The 21,091-nt window shown below is 38.2% G+C and overlaps 1 protein-coding gene across 1 annotated transcript in view; it reads right to left on the minus strand.

Annotated features, from left to right (window-relative positions):
- Window positions 1-21,091, minus strand: part of apbb2b (amyloid beta (A4) precursor protein-binding, family B, member 2b) — a 68,726-nt gene that overhangs the window by 29,029 nt on the left and 18,606 nt on the right. Inside the window, exons 2-8 of the mRNA XM_073864886.1 lie at window positions 20,660-20,714; window positions 16,180-16,299; window positions 14,320-14,365; window positions 12,722-13,678; window positions 5,439-5,656; window positions 4,728-4,919; window positions 2,469-2,543 (exon numbers count right to left, since the gene is read on the minus strand). Coding sequence (XP_073720987.1) covers window positions 2,469-2,543; window positions 4,728-4,919; window positions 5,439-5,656; window positions 12,722-13,676 — 1,440 coding nt within the window. The 5' untranslated portion in view covers window positions 13,677-13,678; window positions 14,320-14,365; window positions 16,180-16,299; window positions 20,660-20,714. The remainder of the gene's footprint in view (window positions 1-2,468; window positions 2,544-4,727; window positions 4,920-5,438; window positions 5,657-12,721; window positions 13,679-14,319; window positions 14,366-16,179; window positions 16,300-20,659; window positions 20,715-21,091) is intronic.

Below are 21,091 nucleotides of genomic sequence, written 5' to 3' on the forward strand. Positions count from 1 at the left end.
GATTTGGGGTGGAGAAAATGATTTACAGATGCATCCCGATTCTTTCTTAAAGGGGACATATCACAAAATCAGACTTTTTTCATGTTTAAGTGCTATAATTTGGTCCCCAGTGCTTCTATCAACCTAGAAAATGTGAAAAAGAACAACCCAGTAATTTGGTTTTGGTAAACCCTAAAAGCATGTTTAAATGAAATTTGTCATTGAAATTTGGCTCCCCTTGTGATGTTAGAGGGGGATAATACCGCCCCTTAATCTGCACTAGCCAACCACTGCACTGCCATTTAGTCAACTAAATTTACATTTTAAAGGACACACCCCAAAACAGCACATTTTTGCTCACACCAACAAAGGGACAATTTTAACATGCTATAAAAATAATTATCTATATGGTATTTTGAGCTAGAACTTCACATACATACTCTGGGGACACCAAACATTTATTTCACATCTTTAAAATGTCCCCTTTAAACGAATCTGGAATGATCTATGAAAATGCATAATCCGGAATTTTATTGGAAAAGCATTACTTCAGTTCCTGTATGATACTATAGACCTTTTGCGTGTTTGCAAACAGAGATGACGTTTTTTGTGGACGGAGCCCAACTGGTGGCAGAAAGTGACAGCTCCGCAATAGCGTTGTGAAGTGTTTTAGCATTAAACTGTGATTTTTAAGGATCCGGTGTTCTGTAGAAGTCTGCTTCCCCTATATTTCTCTTAAGTGTAATGTTTCTTATAATGTTTTCACCAAGTTACGTTTATTTTTTAAATAAATTAAAAGTTTAAATGGCTTGGCTACTAACTGTGTGCATGTATGTAATGTATATGTATTGTTCTTTATTGGTAAATCAATTATTTTTACAGTATGAATCGCTGAAGTACTTATAAGAGCAATACTATTATGTATTCTATATAATATCATTTATTAAATATTTCATCATTTCCTGTTTTCAATTTCTTCCTTATATTTTTAGCCTACGTGTTTGTTCTAAAACTATTATGTTTACATACAAATTAATTCGTATAGGCCTGTTTATATATTATTAACACTTTACATCGTGTGTGTGTGCTATGTTTATATATTTATTAGTAAACATCATAATTTAGAACAAACAGGAAGAAGACATAGACTAAGATATAAGGTAAAAAGAAGTAATAGAAAACGGAAAAAATAAGAAAACTTTAATAAATGGTAATATTATTGATATTATGAACTAATTCAAATCTTTAATCTTTCTAAATAAATTATAAACGTAACGTGATGAAAACGCTATAAGAAACACATAGAGGGATCAGACTTCGACAGAACACCGGATATCTTCTCTAATTATTTTCTATTCAAATTATTAAAAGATTTTCAGATGATTTCATCACTCCAGTCTGTCCGGTTGAGGGCTTTTATTGCAACCATAAACACCTACGTTTATCTTCAAATGGTGTCTTCGACGACGGTATACTATAAAAATGAAGGTCATCTATTTTGGCACTCTTATTCTGACACTCAACAGCACATCAAAACATTTTCTAGTGAGTTATATTGTTCGTTTCACTCGTGTCTCATTCATTTCCACTGTTTTTCTGCCACCACATGCGCGCGTGACGTAACTGTGATGTCAACTCACAAAAGGTCTATAGCACTGACTTTAAAGCAGCCAGAAGCAAGTTTCAGAGGGCCATACGTCTTTTCTGATTTTTATAGTTAATTGCCAAATATGTTTGAAATGTACATTCAAACAGAACATAAACAGAAACAGAAATAACATATATAACATATAACATATAACATTAGATCAATATTTTAAAAATATATATTATAGTAAATAAACTCGTGTGTCTAAGATTTTTATGGTTTATGCGGAATCTTTACGCAGTGGTTCTCAAACTGGGGGCTGCGAGATGGTGCCAGGGGGCCCCAGTTTAATGACATTTTATATAATACATTAATTTATTGTGAATTTTGTGTAATTAAACAAAAATAATAAGGCTACTAACAAACAGCACTACTTTGTATAATTAAAATGTTAAGTTTGAGAACTGTTTTTTGTCATTAATTTTCTTGGGGGGGGGCGCGCGAAGGAATGCACCGTACACAAGGGGGGCCGCACACTGAAAAAGTTTGAGAACCCCTGCTTTACAGAACTTATAACCGAGTTGTCAAAAATTTGCAACCTACTAAAAATATTGAGATGCATTGGAAATCATTTATAGAATCAGATTATGACATCCTCAATCAAATCATGAGGTGGTTAAAGATTCCCACATCTTGGTATGGATGTAGATACAGTATCTTGTATTACTGTAAGAATCAATGAAAATGCTAGTGCTTTTCACAAGATTCTTCTACATCCACTAAGACGACAGAAAGAGAGGAAAGAAAAAGAGGAGAAAACAGAAGAGGAGAGGACAAACTAGAAGAGGACTAGGAAGTAGATTGCAAAAGAAAAGACAGAGAAGAAATGACAAAGTGTTACCTTGTCCTCCTCTCGATGACGTGTCTCAGAGTGTCTGTCCTTTCCTGGCATTATCTGTAGGGATGATGAACGAGGCTGCGCACACACAGTTTTTATTAATATTTAACAAAATAATTAAAAATTGTAAAAAAGAATAATGTGGTAATGCATAATCCTGATTCCCAAAGATAAGATTATTTATTTATAATGAATGATATATATCCCAAAAAGAAAAACACATATATTCACACCACTTCAATTCATGTGCAAACTGTGGTGTTAGCCATAAATAACTAAATTGTTAAAGATCTAAAGTACGGCTGTGTCAGAAATAGCCCCCAACACCCTTATATAGTTTACTATTTGAGGTGCCGGTCATTTTAGTGGTGTCCGAAACCACATTGTCAGGTCCACTTATTTTATCCCATGATGCACTGCAAAAACTGATATACAGCTGATGTAGACACACTGCCAGCCACTATTTAGCCTTTAGTCTGAGGCCTGCACCGCATTAACTCGATGGTGCCTTCCGGTACTCTCAGTGAGTAAGTGTATTGGGCCGATTTCACAGCCTAAGTTCTTCTTATTCGCTCAATTTGTAAACAATGAAAAGCAAACTGCAAAAAATTATTTTAAAGAAAAAATTCTTAGTATTTTTGTCTTGTTTTCAGTAAAAATATCAAAAAAAAATTCTTAAATTAAGATGCTTTTTCTTGATGAAGTAAACGACCCAAGAAAATAAGTCTAGTTTTTAGACCAAAAATATCAAATTTAAGTGATTTTGCGCATAAAACAAGCAAAAAAACATGCCAATGGGGTAAGCAAAAAATCTTGAACATTTTCCTTTAAATTCAAGAAAATTTCAAGAAAAAATTGCTTACCTCATTGGCAGATTTTTTTGCTTGTTTTATGCACAAAATTACTTAAAGGACAAGTTCAGTATTTTACACTTAAAGCCCTGTTTTCAGATTGTTTATGATGAAATAGAACGGTTTTGACTGAAATTTGGACATATGCGGCTGCCCCGAGAATTTTCGGGTGTTCGTTCTATCACCTCCCACATCTACAATGGCTGCATAGGTGCACTGGAACAATCCTTCCTAAAATGCATTAAACTTTTGTTTACAAAGACGTGAAACTCAGCGAGTGGTCAGAGGTGTTCACTGATATGCTTACACAAAAATCGCTGCAAAAGATGCTTTCCAACAGGTGTTTTAGCATTCGTTGTAAACTTGTGGACCTATTTTTCCAAACGCCTCAAACCCGTATATTCTTCCGCTGAGAGCTTAAATAATAATAAACACTCCATCCCAGTTGGTGGTGATAATCCACCTTTGCCAATTGCAAGAATACAAACAAAGTTCCCGGCGCGGAGTAATACTGTACCTCACAGCACATCTAATACAAGTCAATGAGTTGGACAAAAACTGCAATAAAACCTGTTGGAAAGCATCTTTTGCAGCGATTTTTGTGTGAGCATATCAGTGAACACCCCTCACCCCTGTCTTTGTAAACGAAAGTTTAATGCATTTTAGGAAGCCATTATACAGCCATTATAGAGGTGGGAGGTGATACAACAAACACCCGAAAATTCTCGGGCCAGCATCATATGTCCAAATTTTAGTCAAAACCGTTATTTTTCCATCATAAACAATCTGAAAACAGGGCTTTAAGTGTAAAATACTGAACTTGTCCTTTAAATTTGATATTATTGGTCCAAAAACTAGACTCATTTTATTGGGTCGTTTTGCTCATCAAGAAAAATCATCTTAATTTAAGAATTTTTAGACGATTTTTTTTTTCTAGAAAATCATTTTTTGCAGTGTAATCGCTAAACAAGTATATCGTCTGTGACAGAATACCAAAATTGTTGTTTTTGCAATTGTATAGTGATCATATATAATTATGTCTCAGTCTCTTTAATAGAATACAACCAGAAAATACAGGAAATGTGTATTTAGTATTAAAAACAGTATAAAAGTATAAGCTGAAGTGTTGAGTATTTAGAGTAAACTCCCCTTCCACTTGAGCAATAGCAGGCAGCTGCAGGATCTCTTAAACCTAAATGAAATGAAATCCTAATTTCTATTTCTAATCGAATGACTTCAGGACTTCAGTCTCCTCAAAAAATCTCAAGATGTGTTCAGTGCCAAGAGAGGTCACACTAAATACTGACAATCTGTACTCTCTTGTCACACCTAAATAGTCAGACAATTGCAGGATACGGACATAAAAGATATGGGCCAACTGTAAAATGGGTTATGAATGAGAGAGACTTACAAAGTAACAGCTGTTGACAAATCCGCAGGAAGGAACATTTCCGTCAGAGGATGAGGAAGAGTTTGAGGACAGAGTAGGGGTGGGGTCTACACAGGAAGATGTAGGGATAGGCGCGGGATCAGCGGAACAGTCAGAGGCGGTGCTGCCTGAACGGCTTGATGCTCCAAAAAACACATCGGCATGAGACATCGACTAGAAGAGAACAAGAAATAGAGATAAGAGACAAAGTAAATGGTAAATGTGGTTAAATTGTTCACTAATTCTCAGCGAAAAATGAATCAAAGGTGATCAAAGTGAAAGCACAAGCTTAAGTTATCTGAAAGCTCAATTTTTTTAAAGTTCTAGCCTAAAGGAACAGTAGGTAAGAAATGTATATCAATTAATCATAAAATGGCCCTGATATGTCACTAGACATTAAGAAATCATGTTCATTACAAATACTTATATTACTGACAATAGTGGTCTGGCCAGGATATTGTCATTTAAAAAGTGGAGTTGCAGCCCTCAACTGATGTTTATGTTGTAATTTTGTGTATTGGCCACCAGTTGTGTGATGCAGTACCAGTTGTAGCCACAAGTTTTGTTATTGCAATATCAGTTTCGGCCACAATCCTACATACTGTTCCTTTAAGCTTGACTCGTGTGAAAGTGCAGTTTTAGTAACCACATTATCAAATAACCACATTATCAAATAGATGGGTGTTTGCGTACCTCATGATCTGGAGTGGGTGAGGGCGAAAGAGAGCCCAGTGAGTGTTTGCGGCTGGCATGACTGGGGCCAGTTGGCACAGGATGGCATGGGGCGGGTCTTTCCCACTGTGTGGTACCCGTTGGAATGTGCCAGTAATAAATACCAGCCATGTCTGTCATCATCTTCCATCCTGGAGGCAAATCAGGGTCTGTCTGAAACGACTGCTCGCCCCAGATATCTGTGAACACGTGTACACGAGGTCAAATGTGGCCCACACACAAGTGTCAACCAAGAAATCCAAAACAGGAGTATGGGTTGTGCGTAAAAGTCTTTTAGTTATGTGTAAAAAAAAAAACAGTCCCAAACTCACAATATATGAAGAGTTTAGATGCAAAACCCTCTTAAGTACATCTGACATGTTTTCTTGTAAATTAAATTTTTTTAGCTGACTCTGCATGGATTCCAACAGGGTTCCCACACCTTAGTTCACCTTTCAAGGACTTTCCAGGTCCAATACCCTCAAATTCAAGGACTAAATGTAAACACATTTCAAGTGAGAGCAAGATAACATCGTGTTACCTTTTAAGATATAGTGTCACCGTTCCCTTTCGAGGGAACTTGTGCTGCGTCACTGCGTGACACTTTGGCGACGCCTCCAGTGGTAAGTGCGTCTGAATGTGTATTTCAAATTTAACCAATGGTGAGACTTAATGACAAAGACAGGGTGACGCAGGAGCCAGGAAGTATATCGCTATCTGAAATATTGCCAAAGACAACATTACAGGGACGCAGGAAGTATGATGAGACGCAGCGCCTCGTTCCCTTCTCAGGGAACAACAGTTACATACGTAACCCAAAATGTTTTCATGTGTCAAACACAACTATGCAAAAAAGCATTTTGGTATGAATCAACATTCGCATACAGAAGATATACACATTTAAAGCAAACTGAATTTTAAAGCAAACTCGAATTTTTATGATATTATCCTACACCAGTGGTTCTCAAACTGGGGTCCGGGGCCCCCAGGGGGGCCGCGAGATGGTGCCAGGGGGGCCCCAGTTTTATGACATTTTATAAAATACATTAATTTATCATGAATTCTGTGAAATTAAGCCTAAAAAAAAGAAGGCAGCACTACTTTGTATAATTTAATGTTTTGTTTAATTAAAATGTGAAGTGTAAGAACTGTTTTTTGTCATAAATTTTCTTTGGGGGGGCGCGAAGGAATGCACCGTACACAAAGGGGGCCGCACGCTGAAAAAGTTTGAGAACCACTGTCCTACACTACACAGGGAAAAATATGGATTTTTTTTTCAGAAAACTTCTTGAATAAAATAGATTCAAGCACTTTCAACGACCTGTATCTATGTATGTATATTTTCAAAAACTTCCCACGGCCTTGGATTTTTTCCCCATATTCACAAACTTTCAAGGATTTCAAGGACCCGTGGGAACCCTGTTCCAACAAACCGCTGTTTCTAAACGACTAAGGCCGGGATTTAGCAGATTTGAAGCAAAAGTATTTTATGAACGTATAATTTGTGACGAGAGAATTCGATTAATATCATTATCTCATTTTTGACCGAGGTGGCATTTAGGGGCTTTTGCATCTGAGCTCCTTGTATGCAATATACACAGTAAAATACATGTTGCAGTAAAAAAGGTAAAAATGTTAAGACCCATTCCATAGATATTTTAAGCAAGCCAAAAAATAAGTAAACCGCTGAGGCTTAGATAATGGCCAGCTCAGTGCCAGTCTGTAGAAATGTGTACACGGCAATGCTTCATTTTGCTAATAGATTGGGTTTAATCATGGGTAAAGTTACATAGAGCAGATAATGACTGTGTATTTATGATTTACAAATAGGACACAATGAAGCCAGTAAGCAAAAACTAGATTCACTTTGAGTAAGACTTTCTAGCTAGATTTATTTGATGGATCTTATTTTAATGTAAAATAAAATAAGGTCCATCTTGTGAACTCGCTACTGTTCTGTCTGTCCTCGCACAGCAGCTGGGAATGTTTGTTTCATGTTTCATATGTTAGTAAGAGCTTTATTCACGCAATGAAATCTGGGCAAGGAAAACCACTGCAGTCTTTCCCAACACATATGCTGAACAGATTCAAGACAGGAAACACATCTTCACCAGAGCTAAGAAGCCTTAACATTGATTGTGTGAGTTTAAAACAACTCTGAGGGAAACTTGTGTCAATTTTCACATAACACTACTACAACTCAGCACTGTTGGTCACCACCAGCATGTGTTGTGTTTTAGATGCTGGTTTGTGGCTTCCATCACGGGATGCTGGTGCCCCTACCTTCATCAGAAAGCCTCCCTTGGTTCTGGCACAGCTTTGGATAACTGCTTTGAAGCTATGCATTTTAAAAAGCACTTCACAATATATAATATAAAACACACCAATAACACCCCACTCATTAAGTTTTTATGTATTTCAAACAGAGCAGTTGCTAAAAAGTTGCTAGATACGACTTTAGACGTTGTCAGGAACTTTAAACGTTGCCACACATGAAAACAAAAATCGTCCAGAGTGTTTTCTTATCATGGAACATGTTTTTAAATGTTTTAAATTAAGTTTGAAATAGTCATTAAAAGTTTTGTGGTGATGACGTTGGAGTCGAGTGACCGTGATGTAGTTCGCTTATAGGCGGTTTCAACGGACACATGCGTGTTGTCAGGTTACGCGTCAGGCTGGAACTTAGGGCCAATCTCATTTCTCTGTCTTACCCCTTCCCCTTTGTCTTCGTCTTCCCCTTGCCCCTCGAAACCGAGTAAAGGGGTAAGACAGATCGTTCGTCTAAAAAATGAGACACCACTCAATAACCGTTTGCGTCACTTTCCCTTGCCGCTAACCGGCTGCTACGTAAACAGACAAGCGTTGACAAACAAAGAAGATGCCGTTGTCTCAGGTTGTGGTATCGATTTCCTGAGCGGAGCTCAACAAATAGCGCATAACTTAGCTGCTAGCTAGCACCTTAACTAGCGATTCAAAACAAAAACATTACAATTAAAACCGCTTGAACATTGATTAAAAGTATCATAAAACATGAGTGTCATAATATAATCTCAATTAAACTGCAGAAAATAACATTACTTTCATTTTTGCGACTCCTTGACAGTTCGACGTTCATCAATAAAACGTCTTGATGCCGGCTCTCCTGAGAAATTCTTACGTTAACGTTTACCCCTCTCTTTCAAGTGTGGTCATTATCACACTTTGTTTCAAGGGCTATGTATCCCTATGCCTTGGCCCTAGCCCTTGATCAAACTGAGAATTGAGACACCACTTCGCCTCACATGAACGCGCAAAACAGAGGTGAACGGGTAAGGGGAAGGGGTAAGACAGAGAAATGAGACGCACCCTTAACTTCCGGACCGGTCTCTGTTTGTTTAATGGTCTGACTCTTGGCTTTAAGGGACACTCCTCTTTTATTGAAAATATTCTCATTTTCCAGCTCCCCTAGAGTTAAACATTTGATTTTTACCGTTTTGTAATCCATTCAGCTGATCTCCGGGTCTGGCGGTACCACTCTTAGCATAATCAATTGAATCTAATTAGACCATTAGCATCTCGCTCCAAAATAACCAAAGAGTTTTGATTTTTTTTCCTATGTAAAACTTGACTGTTCCGTAGTTACATTGTGTACTAAGACCGACAGAAAATTAAAAATTGCGATTTTTTTTAAAGCGTGATGCTAATGGTCTAATCAGATTCTATGAATTATGCTAAGCTATGCGTGGTAGCGCCAATATATGCAAAATTCGCATTCCAACAGGTTTTATCATACTTTTTGTCCAACTCCATTGACTTGTATTAGATGTGCTATGAGGTACGGTATTACTCCGCGCCGGGAACGTTGTTTGTATTCTTGCAATTGGCAAAGGTGGATTATCAAGACAAACTGGGCTGGAGTGTCTATTATTCAAAATCTCAGCGGAAGAATATACGGGTGTGAGGCGTTTGGAAAATAGGTCCACAAGTTTACAACGAATGCTAAAACACCTGTTGGAAAGGATCTTTAGCAGCATATCATTGAACACCCCTGACAACTCGGTGAGTTTCACGTCTTTGTAAACGAAAGTTTAATGCATTTTAGGAAGGATTGTTCCAGTGCACCTATACAGCCATTATAGAGGTGGGAGGTGATACAACAAACACCCTAAAATTCTCGGGGCAGTCGCATATGTTGAAATTTCAGTCAAAACCGTTCTATTTCATCATAAACAATCTAAAAACAGGGCTTTAAGTGTACAATACCGAACTTGTCCTTTAAGTTATTTATGTATATTTTTAAAAATGTATATATAATATAAAATATATATAAATCTAAATAAATACATGTATTCATGTAAATGTCTCTTAAATTCATATGTGCATGTGTTTGTATTTATATATACAAAATAATTACACACAGTGCACACACATATATTATGCAAAAACAAACTTTTATTTTGTATGCGATTAATCGTTATTAATCTTTTGACAGCCCTAATATTTAGACAGTAATGTTAGCTCAGTGTATTTTTGAAACGCTTTAGCTATGATTAGAACTAAAGTAATCTACTTGTTATTTATTTAGCATGTTATCACAAATAAACTACTCTAAAGGGACCTTTTGTTATTAATTGTTTTTGGAAGTTTACAGAAATTTACGTTTGTTCCATGAAAGTCGTTTGTTTATATTGTTACTGCTGAAATAGTCTATAGCCTAAGGTTCGTTTTTTTTTAAATTCATTAAAGTTGTGAAGATTATCTTGATTTTTTGAGAAAACGTGTAAGTATCATTTGCTTTTGTTGATCACAGAGCTTAGTTTTGCGATAATCCAAAAGCCTATAGAACAACCCATTGATGTTTTGCCGAGTAAACCCACGTGGAGCAGATTTCTTCCGGCTAACCTACAAAAATTTGCCATCCCCTGTACTGTGCTGAGCAGAGGTGCATAATGGAAGTTTCAGTCTCCGATGTATAAATGTTTCTATAGTTCAAATAGTAGAGCCGAGGGAAAACCGATACTAAAATGCATAGCGTGAATCCAATGTAGGTCGCTTTGGTTAAAAACATCTGCAAAAATGCATAAATGTGTATGATGGGTCAGCTCCCTAAAAACATCATTGCGGCTCTCAACTTTCATGCGGACACAATTACAAAGACACAGAGACAAAGATCAGGTTGAGGATCAATGATTCTGTGGACGCTGTGGAAAAAACAGCCACTTCAAATCCACGCTACGGGAGCCATAAAGAGACAAAACACAGCATGCACTAACTATACTTAACCTAGTTTTAGATTTAACAATCGACCCACTTTCGGTTTATGTCTTATGTCTCCCTCTCTCTCTCTCTCTCTCTCTCTCTCTCTCTCTTTCTCTCTCTCTCTGCAGTCTATAAAGCATGTCCAGGCAGAGGGGGAGGGGAAAGCAGCTGTAAAATTCATGCACACGCGCACAAACGGAGCCATGATCATATGCACAAACTTTAGTATTCGGCACACAGCTCGTGACATTGCTACATCCTCCCTCTCTTATCGGTCTCCTCTCCGCCTGCATTTATGAGCATGCACACGCAAGCGAGATGCGTAGCTACATGCGCAGCACTGACTCACAACCGCATTTGTACACGGACATGCACGCATGCACGGTACCTACCCTCATAATTCACTATAACAATGGCCAGCATGTAGTCATTACCCAGCATCATGACTGAGGAGTCGCGAGAAAGAGGATAACATGAGAAGAGAGACGTACAGCCGGGGAGAGACGAAGAGAGAGGGGACGAGCGACTGATGGAGAAAGAGAGGGAGAGGGAATCGGGCTGGAAGAGAGAACGAAAGCGACGGAGTGTGTTTGTTTATTTTTCAATCCAGGATGTTATCGGCATCCTGGGCGATGATCTGCCCACCTCCCTCACCCCAGCATTTTTCCTGCAGTGTCACCGAACGCATGATCACATGACAAGACGCTCAAGGGATGTTTGCATGCATAACAGTCAGAATGCAAACCCAGCTGCAGGAATGCCAGCTAACATCTATGTGTTAAACCAGTTCACACCTGTCCAATACCCAACCGGCTAACCAAACAGATCTGTGAGGTTATCCTGTCCGTGGTGAGAGAGATCGACAAACACTGTGTTGATGGCAGTCGGGTTTGAGTGAAAGTTTGGGATTTGCTTGTTACAACAGAAACAGCCATTTTGAATCATTTACCCTTTAAGACCCTGCTATAAACTGCTGTCCAAATTGAGCACCAAATATAGTAATTAAAGAGCACCTATTGTCCAATTCACGATTTTACATTTCCTTTGGTGTGTAAGTGTGTATTAGTACATGTTAACGATATGCCAACGGTACAAACCCCAAAGTAAACAATAACACAAGTCATCATCTCCAACGTAAATCTCTTTTCTTGAACTACAACAAACAGACGAATTCCTTTCGCTTTGACCCACAGCCTGTAAATTAACTCCTGTCAGCATTGCATTGTGAGCGAATCTTTCAAACATGGTAAGGAGCGTCACATTTCCTGCTGACTTCAGAGGTATTCAGGATAATCACAACGTACAGATTAGCTGGCCAATCAGGGACACAGCGCTTTTCAGATCGATGAGTTTTGTACAAAATCAAAGCGTTTGAGGAAGGCAGGGATATCTGGAGCTACAAATATGTCCGGTATGTGGATATTACGTGTTTTTTAACCATAAACCACACAAACACATTATATTATACCAAATACACAAAATAATGTTGTTTTAAGCAATGAAATAGGTAAACTTTAATGAAAAATAAACCTCTCGTGAACACGAGTATGACCATAGGTTGTAAAGTTTGAACTATAAATGTTTCCTTACAAAAACCTCTTTTTGGAGCTACAAAAATGGGGCACTGTCCAATGCCATTATAAAGTTGAAAAGAGCTACATCAACATCGCAATGGGAAGTGACGGGCACTTGAATAAATACATCTGTCAATTGCATAAATGTTAATTTAGTGAACTTATTATTGGGAAAATAGTAAGGGAGCATCTAAAAAGTCCCGCCTTCCAGTTAAAAGAACCAACTTTTCCTCCGCAACCTCACATCTTTGTCATAAATCCAAACAAGACACTTGCTAACAAGCACTGAATACGCTTATCACACTCAAGTGAAAAGACAAATCCAAACACACAAAAACCCCAGTGCCAAACTGAAAACCACACGTACCTCATGACTGCACTACACCTGTCCAAATCACACAAACAAAACCACAGAGTATACACGTAATAAAACAATCTAAACTCTCTACTGACCGCTTTCCTCTGGTGAGCCTAGCGATGCGCTGTCCTGTGACAGTGTTGTCCAGCTGCACTCCTCGTCGCTGTGCGGAAGGTTCTGGATGCGGTTTAGCGCACGGTCTGTCTTGGCTCCTGTCCGTGGTCGGTCCTTTTTCGTCTCCGGTGAGGAAGAGGAAGACGAAGAGCCAACCGACAGCAGGGGAGTGTCCTCAGGGCTCTGCTGTTTCCTTGGAGATGTGGGATTTTTCTCTTTTATCAGCAATGGTTTTGTGACATCATCATCATCCTGAACGTTAGGCAGGTCGTACGATAGGTCGTCAAGGCATGACTCCAGGTAACTCTTGGACTTAAGGTTCTCTGAGGACTTCCTGTCCGAGACGATCTCAGATTTTTCAGACAGGATGAGCAGGTTGTCAGAATTCTCCACGGGTTGAAGATCCTCCTCATTAGTGTCATCATTAATTGACTCATTTACATCCTCATTAACAAGCTGATTATTAGCGTCAAAGTCACTGTGATCAACGTCAATGTTGGACTCGCTGTCAAGGCTCAATTCCTCAACGGTCAAGTCGTCATCGTCATCATCAATGTTGAGCTCCGATTCGACGGCCGTGTTACCATCTTCATCTTCTTTGGTGGTGTTCTTGTTGTGATCCTGGTGTTCTGCGGCTTTACGTAACTGATTCGCTCCGTTTTTGGCCAGTTTAGGATTGGCGGCAGTGGAAGATGATGACGGTGGTGTCCCACCTTCTCCGAGTCCCATTGCGCTCTGGATGCTCGTGAGGGCGTACTTTTTCCGACACTTTGGAGGTGTGGACTGGCCCTGTTTGATGACATCACCACTGAGCAGTTGATTGTGTGAAGAGCGCAAGCTGAGGGATGTGGGCGGAGTTGCAGGGGGACCATTGCGATTGGCTACATCCACAGAGGGGGAGGAGTTACGTGGTGGGGGCACACAGACCGACATCATGGCTAAAGTGAGAAAAGGAAAAAAGCAGTCAGTGGAAAAACATGTGGTTTTTCCATAATTCCCTTCATTCAATAAAAGTGAAATCCAGATTTAGTCCTACTCTTAAAATGCATGTTGTGAAGAATCCTGGCATGTTATTTTTTAATCTTTATCAAAAATTTAATGAAGTTATCTTCCTATGAAATTCCCTTTCCTACAGGCAATGGGGGATAATGCTAACCAATAGCTAAGACATTACTGTTTTAATTTTTAGAGGATAAGATCAAGCCTTTCATTTCAGGATTTCATTTATAACATTTATTAAGCCCAAAAAATGGACAGATCAACATTAAGACCATAAAGAAGTTTATTTGTTTCTGCTCAGGCAGCCGTGCTTTGGCTGTGCTATCAAAGTGAATTATCACATTAAAAATCAAGTTAATATAAGTGAATTAAATGTGATTTAAGCTCATTTACAACCCAGTCTTTCCTGCCCTGATGTGATTGGGGACTAAATTAAATCAGGTCATGCCGAAAGAAAACAATTCATATAGACACTACACTCATTGTGAGAGACATCAATGACATAGAGTCAATGACATGCACCAAACCAAAAAATCACATTAAAACACAAATCAAATTCCGACATAGAGGGCTGTCTGACCTTGGACAGGTTTTCTCGATGAGCCTCAGACGCTGTCGGTGTAAATCTGCAAGAAACAGCACAATGAGCATCTTTCATCATTTGCATCACAGATGAACTCTTTTCAAAAGCATGCCTTTGATCTTCATGGAGACAGCTGAATTTTATGGCAGGGTCCTAATTGCCAAGGATTTTAATGAGTTACCATCCTGGACAACAAAAAACGCTATATTCAGAAAGTTGAACGTGCCGGTTCAAATTTGGGTATAAAACGGACTTAAAGGGATAGTTTACCCAAAAATGAAAATAATGTCATTAATGACTCACCCTCATGTTGTTCCGGGCTCGTGGGGCCTCCGTTCGTCTTCGGAGCACAGTTTGAGATGTTTTAGATTTGGTCCGGGGGCTTGTTGACCCTTCATTAAAAATCTATGTACGGTATACTGTCCATGTCCAAAAAGGTAATAAAAACATCATCAAAGTAGTCCATGTGACATCAGTGGGTCAGTTAGAATGTGTTGAAGCATCGAAAATACATTTTGGTCCAAAAATGACAAAAATTACGACTTTATTCAGCATTGTCTTCTCTTTGACGCGGCCGACGAGTTATCTGGTGCGCCCCAGCTGTTTTTTTTTTTGTTTGTTTTGTGCGCCTGGGCTTCATTAACAGTCTGAGGGAGATGCAGGCTGTAAATTTGAAGAAAAAAAACCCTTCACAAACATGTCTGAGGATAACACGTTATTCGCGTCACTGCAGTCATGTGACTTTAGTCTCGCGCATGGACTTCACAACAGACGCAGAAGAGAAGACAATGCTGAATAAAGTCGTAGTTTTTGTTATTTTTGGACCAAAATATATTTTCGATGCTTCAGCACATTCTAACATGCCCACTGATGTCACATGGACTACTTTGATGATGTTTTTATTACCTTTCTGGACATGGACAGTATACCATATGTAGATTTTCAATGAAGGGTCAACAAGCTCTCGGACTTAATCTAAAACATTTTACTGTGTTCCGAAGATAAACTGAGGTCTTACGAGTTTGGAATGACATGAGGGTGAGTCATGAATGACATTATTTTCATTTTTGGGTGAACTATCCCTTTAATTTGACATCCATCATTTCAGCTTAAAATCATGAAAGCTGAAAACTCTCTTAAAAGAAAAGTCTGCATTAAAACATGATGTTGAATGGTCTTTGAGACAAATAGACAGGTGGTCTAATAAATACATATAGGACGTACTGTTTTAACAATACGTTTATAGTACGTGTTTACTGTTGCAGGGTAGCAAATAGAAAAATACAAAGCATCCTCAAATATGTTTAAAACAAAATACATTTTAGGTTTTGGAATAGAGAAACAGTATCAATCCAGTGTACAGTGTACTACCCCTACTGAAAAATCCAGCTAAAACCAGCATAAGCTGGTAGCTGGTTGTAGCTGGTTTAAGGTGGTTTATGCTGGTCCTCCCAGCCTGACAAAGCTGGTCATGTTGGTGGGCCAGCTGGTATTCCAGCATGACCAGCTAAGTCCAGCTAGACCAGCTTAAAATGTGACCAAAACACAGCTAGACCAGCTTGCTACACCAGCAAAACCAGCTTCCTACAACAGCAAAACCAGCTAAAACCAAGCTGGGGACCAGCTAAAACCAAGCTGGGGACCAGCTAAAACCAGCTCACCAGCTTATGCTGGTCTTAGCTGGATTTTTCAGTAGGGACTCCAACAACTTTTAATTTATAGTAATTTATAGATTTCCTAACATTACAGCCTGCATTTTAATTTGGAAAGCACAGCAGATTATCCTTGTATAAGGTCGTTGGGAAATACAAACACACACACTTAAACACTACCTACACATATAATATGCACACTCACTAGGGAGCTGAGGATTGTGGGTATTTCCACAGAGCCTCCTGAGCCATGGTGTAGAATCAGCGCATCGTCAAGGTTTCAGCCAATCAGCACACGCCGAGTGTATCACCCTGGAAGCACGATCTGAATGAAATAAAATGATGATGAGATCCATGTTTAATGAGTACATCTTCACCACGCCCCTGATTCATGTCTGTATGTCTGCTGGGACATCTCCTGATGTGCATGTAAACAGTATGGGGTGAGAATATGTTACTGGAGACAAAAATAAATGTCAGGGTGGAGCCCCTAACAGAAACACACATACAGTCTCAAAGGTAGTGAATATGAATGAAATTATTTTTACCACACAGATCAAAGGGTATACACGTCTAAAACTAACAAAAAAAGGAGGTATGTGTAATGCCTAAAAAATGTAAGAAATCAAGCAACTTGGTGCAATGACTGATACAATGACTGATATTGATATTAATGCAGATTTTGGGTGTCATCAACATGCTTAAACAGAATAGCAAGATCAGTATTAATGTAGGTCAGTCAGTTTGTTTCTTTCCATGAATCAGTTTAAAATGTGCATTTCAATTATCCAACAGAAAGACAGTAATAATGTGTTTACATCATCACTCAAAACTAAAATATTTAAGCGATTATATTGCAAATGAAGTGGGTCTAAAACAACCATTCCTCCTACCTATATGACTGTTTAGGTCATTTGTCAATTCCCCCAAAATACAACCCACAGAAGCGTTTACTAAATTATGCCTCCACCACCAGCACCAGGTGAAACTTAATAAACTGGGTTATGAAATTATATATTGGGGTATTATTTTGCAAATATGACATGTATTTGGATATGATTTTTAAATTAAACAGGCAGGATTAATTGTATTTATATTACGCATAACAGTATTCAGGCATTTTAAGCAAATAAAGTACCCATTTATTTATTATATAATATAAAACACAGCATACAAAACAGTCACAAATGTTTTTTCAAAAAGTAATTTTTTTAAACATTTTATAACATTTTATTAAACAAAGTAAGCACTATATTATATAAATATACAATATACTGTGTATATATAATTAAAACCAAACAAAATAGAATATATGAAGATATTCCTGCAAAATAGCTATATCAGCTATATCACCAGGCCCTAAAATAACTAGCTTGTATCCATCAATATTATGAACAGCAAACAAACAGAAGCAGAAACGTTCAGTGTGTGAGTGTGTGGCTTACTGTAATTATAGATGTGTGACTAGTGGCTAACCTTGCTAAGATCCCTCTTTCATAATCTCTCTCTCAGTCATGACCAAATTTGCACACACACACACACACACACACACACACACACACACACACACACACACACACACACACACACAAAAATGTCAACCACCTTCTCTATCTCTATATGTTATGGATTTTATACAAGAAAGACAATATTAGGTACGTAAGGTTGAGTAAATAAAGAGAAAAATTTTGGGGTGAAATAATTCTTTCAGCACTAGAAATGTATCGTATTTTCGGGATTATAAATCAGACTTTTTTCATAGATTGGCGGGTCCTGGAACTTCTAGTCAGGTGTAACTTATACATATTTCATATGAACCAAGAGACAACATTACCATCTACAGCCGTGAGAGTCCGCTCTATGCTGCTCCTGTATTTATGTAATTCAATGGATTCAGTGATGCGGAATGACTTTGGGACCTTTTTGAACTTGATTTGGCTTGTCGTGTTAATTTAGCCTATTCAGGCATCCCAGGTATTTTCTGTATGCTATTGTTTATCGTGTAAATAACTGTTTATGTTACTTTAACATGTACAGACACCTATTCAGCCTGCTATTCTGTGCTATTGTTGAGTTAAATAAATTGCCTTTCCAGATTAAATACTTGGATTTTGTGAAATAATTTTCTAAATAAATGCTACGTATAGTCCTGTGTCACTTATATGTTTTATTCCTCTTCAAAACCATTTTTGACTGATGCGACTTGCTGAATAAAGCGCAATTTATGGTTCCACGTAGGCTATGCGTATAGCTCTGTGAAGCCTGACACGCAGGTCTGCTCTACGTGGACCACAAACATTGTGATTGGTCCGCTTGAACCCTTCCCATCAGGTAAAAAAAAATCTGTGTTGCATTTTCTCATACGGAACTCCGCTTACGATGGTAAAAACAAAGATGGGCCAGTAGAGGAGTGATATTTAACTCAAGCTGCAACTATAGTCGCTGCCCATTTACCTCCATCACAGCTGGTCTGCTTTAATAACATTAACAACCAGAATTGCCAACTATTTTTCAATGGAAAGTAGCTAAAGCTTGCTTGGAAAGTCACTAAATGTTGCCAGATTACATCACTGTGTCATTAAGCTAACAGTGATGTCATCCTGTCGTATTTGCATTTTTACTACATTGGCTGTTTCAGGTTTCTCTTTCTCTCTGAACTGTCACAAATTTAATTTAAATACACATGAATGCCTAAAAATGATTATATGTCCAAACAGTCCAGTTTCAAAAAATATGAGGATATGCTGATAAATGATGGGAAACGTTGTTTTGTAGGTACATAGCTAATAAACGTGTCAGCTCCGTACAGTTTGTCTGTTCTGAAAGTGCTGCTGCTCAGCTCACTCAAATACATTTATTTTTTATTCAAAGACCATTTTACATTTACGATACCTGCTTTCACGTCAAAGTCTACAAAAGTCTCCAACAATGCCAGAAAAAAAGCTAGATTTGTCACTAGTTGCTTTTTTGGAAATAAGTCACTAAAGGTGTCTGAAAAGTCGCTAAATCTAGCGACAAAGTCGGCAAGTTCGCATTGTTAACAACAAGCTGATTCTACTAGTGATGGTCGCTTTCGAAGTACTGCTTCTTGAGGCTTCGAAACTTTTACGTATCTTTTTTTTCTTCGAATCATTTGTTCGGAGCGTGGCCAACTCATGTGATTTTAGCAAACGAGGCTTCATTACGTCATAACTGTTTCGAAATGCTTCGAAAATCTGATGATTCACCACTAGGGGGAGTTTAAAAAGTGTAAAATGTTTGGACAGAACTGCTTTTACACAATTTTGACCAGCAGGTATCGCCAGCGTGTGTGGTGTTTTGAACGCTTCGAAAAACGTAATACATTTTCGAAGCAATTGGTTCAATTGATTGAAGCATCAAAAAAGCTTTGTTTTTCCCATCACTAGATTCTACTTCTATTGTGGGTTTACTCATAGATGTGTATAAAGGCTAGATGTCTCGCCCGTGCTGCTGGCCAATTGAGTGGAACGTCCGCATTTGGCGGCCATCTTACCGCATGACGCTCGCTCGCTCGTAGCATTGAGTTTTAATGGTGCAGGTACTTTTAAATGACCATAACTTGCTTAATTTTTTTACAGATTTTTAAACAGTTTAGTTTGTTATAAACGTCAAAGATGACGTTTGCATACTTATAGTAGCCTAACACTGCATACTTATAGTAAAAAAAAAAATTCATGAAACATGTTAAAGCAACAATAAATAATTTTTTTACCTTAAATAACGTTTTCAAAAAAGTTTCAGTCGTTTGTCCACCGAAACAGGGTGAATGCCACTTTCACATTCGCTTTGCAGCACTCTATCGGCCAAAACCGCACTTAAGAAGTTTCCAACCGTCGGGTCGTGGGCCTGTAGTTCCAGTGAAAACTACAAAAACTTGCTTTACGGCAGACCTACAATCCAATCAGAGTCAGCTTTGCTGCATTTGGCTAAATTATTTATGACAGTGGTAATGGACAACTCTGCTTCCAACCTGTAGGGGGAGCAAAGAGCAAAAACTCTTTAGTGTTGCTTTAAAGCATCCAGAATTATAGCCACGTTAATAACCTTTGTAAGAAACCAAACCGTTTTAAAATTGGTAGAAAATTTAGCAAGTTGTGGTCATTTAAAAGAACCTGCACCATTAAACTCAATACTAAGAGTGAGCGAGCTGCCTGTGGTAAGATGGCCGCCAGGTGATGCCGTTAAAGACTCCGCCGTAAGACATCTAGCCTTTATATATATCTATGAGTTTACTGATGGGCCTTTAAAATGTTATAAAGATCTAATTATACATTAGTATATTTAATTTATTTCAATTTTTCATTATTGCAGAGGCGCTGTGAACTTCTAACATCACAAAGTTGCAGCCAGATCACACATACATACACAAAACAACAGAATGACATACACATTTAGCTCTGTTCTTTTCACGCTTTTATAAAAATGAATTCTGCAGCACTCTGAATAGACAGAGTCTGGCGTCGGCATACAACGGCTATAATCATAACAGACACACAAACCCTCAAATCCAGTGGAGTCTTTACAAGGAGCATAAACAACAGGAATGTAAGGGAAAGCTGAAGAATTCCTGGCATGTGATTTTCAGAAGGCTTTAATTACCCATCTCAGAAAAAGCACATCACACTCTCTCTCTCACACAGACACACAAAAACACATAGACACACCTGTATCTTTGCAGGAAGGGAGGTGCTTCTGTAACATCCAAATGATACACCACCTCTGAAATACAAAGGAAAAAACTGTCAAGTTTGTGTCTCACTGGGTCCCAGCATGCATTTGTATGTTAATAAAAAAGTCAATATTAAAACAAGACTATACATATCAATAAAACTGTAAATATTAATTTAGGCTTTTTAAACTAAAAGACCATGACAGTTTTAGTAGCTGAAAATGTTAAATTAAAAACCACATATAACAGAAGTAAATGCGACCTGGCAAATAGTCAAACTGTGCAAATCAAAAACATAGTGCGGTTCTGTGAAGCACACCCCACCAACGGTGAGAGAAAGAAGAGCCAAGCCGGCGAAATTAAAGAGAGTTTATTTAGCGACAGAAACAGGGTGGAACGGCAGAGTAAACTGCTTTTCATAACTGTG

The sequence above is a fragment of the Misgurnus anguillicaudatus genome, chromosome 3 (genome assembly GCF_027580225.2).
Source record: "Misgurnus anguillicaudatus chromosome 3, ASM2758022v2, whole genome shotgun sequence".
NCBI classification, from domain to species: domain Eukaryota; kingdom Metazoa; phylum Chordata; class Actinopteri; order Cypriniformes; family Cobitidae; genus Misgurnus; species Misgurnus anguillicaudatus.